This window comes from Trypanosoma conorhini, assembly GCF_003719485.1.
Source record: "Trypanosoma conorhini strain 025E chromosome Unknown Tco_14.4_contig_01101, whole genome shotgun sequence".
In the NCBI taxonomy this organism is placed as follows: Eukaryota; Euglenozoa; class Kinetoplastea; order Trypanosomatida; family Trypanosomatidae; genus Trypanosoma; species Trypanosoma conorhini.
In genome coordinates this window covers 1-1,066 of record NW_021705182.1, presented here as the reverse complement: position 1 = coordinate 1,066, position 1,066 = coordinate 1, and the positions used below count along the sequence as shown (strand labels likewise).

The window sequence follows — 1,066 nt, the reverse complement described above, 5'->3', positions numbered from 1 at the left end:
CTTGTCATCGCTGATGTCCCACAGCGAGGAGGCGGAGGAGAGCGGCTCCTGCTCGAAGACGTCCACAGCGGCACCACGGATGACGCCGTCCCGCAGCGCAAGCGCGAGGTCCTCCCCTTTCGTCGTGATGCCGCGGCCAATGTTGATGTAGATTGCACTCGGCTTCATCATGGCAAAGCGCTCCTTGTTGAAGAACTGCTTTGTCTCCTCCGTCCCTGGGAGGGTATTGACCAAGAAGTCGGACTCGCGGATCACGCGGTCCCGCTCGGCGTCACCGGACACCACAAGCGCGCCGTACTTGTCCACCTTCTCGGAGGGTGCGGAACGCCTGACACCTGTCACCTCCATCCCGAACACGGTGGCAAGGCGGGCGGCGGCCTGCCCAATGTCGCCGTAGCCAATGATGCCCACCTTCCTCCCGCGCAGCTCAACCATGTTGAAGGGGTCCCACTTGTGCGCCGCGCGGCTCGCCAGGCTGCGCCACGTTTGCCGGTAAAAGTACAACATGGAGTACATCACGTGCTCTGCCAAGATGGAAGAGTAGCAGCCGCGGCCATTCGTGAAGGGAATGTCCTTTAGCTCCTTCACAAGTTCATGCGGCCGGTAGACATCCACGCCCGCGGTGAGTGAGTAGATCCATAGAACCCTCCTCTGCTCCTTCGGCAGGTGGTAGTCGTCGCACAAGTCCTTGATCCCGTCGTACCCCGCGGGGCCGTCAACATAGAGGATGATGTGGTCCTTCGACTCCTTGACCTCCTTAAAATCGCTCACCTTCGAGCCCAGGGTGATGCTCTTGAAGAAGCTGCTGAGGTGCTTGTTAAACATTTCCATGTAGTACTCGCCATTGGCTGAGGCAGTACACACGCAGAGCCTGAGGGACATCTTCGTGGCTTGGGTGCGATGGAGTATGTGTAGATGGATAGCTGTTTTTTCTTCCTTGTGTTGATGGCTGTGCATATGGTGAGAAGAGCATGGGGGAGAAAGACGTCTTACAATTTTTATTTTTGGGTCGCTCCCCAAGGCTGGAGCTGAAATTTCCAGGGGTATTACAAAAGCGTTGTACGCG

General features: G+C 57.5%; 1 protein-coding gene across 1 annotated transcript; it reads right to left on the bottom strand.

Moving 5' to 3' along the window:
- On the bottom strand, positions 1-882 carry Tco025E_09406 (D-isomer specific 2-hydroxyacid dehydrogenase-protein; the record flags this gene model as incomplete). The annotated part of the gene is made up of 1 exon (XM_029376225.1): positions 1-882. A coding segment is annotated over one exon (882 nt), but the record flags the coding sequence as incomplete, so codon positions are not given.
- Between the last annotated feature and the right edge of the window lie 184 nt (positions 883-1,066).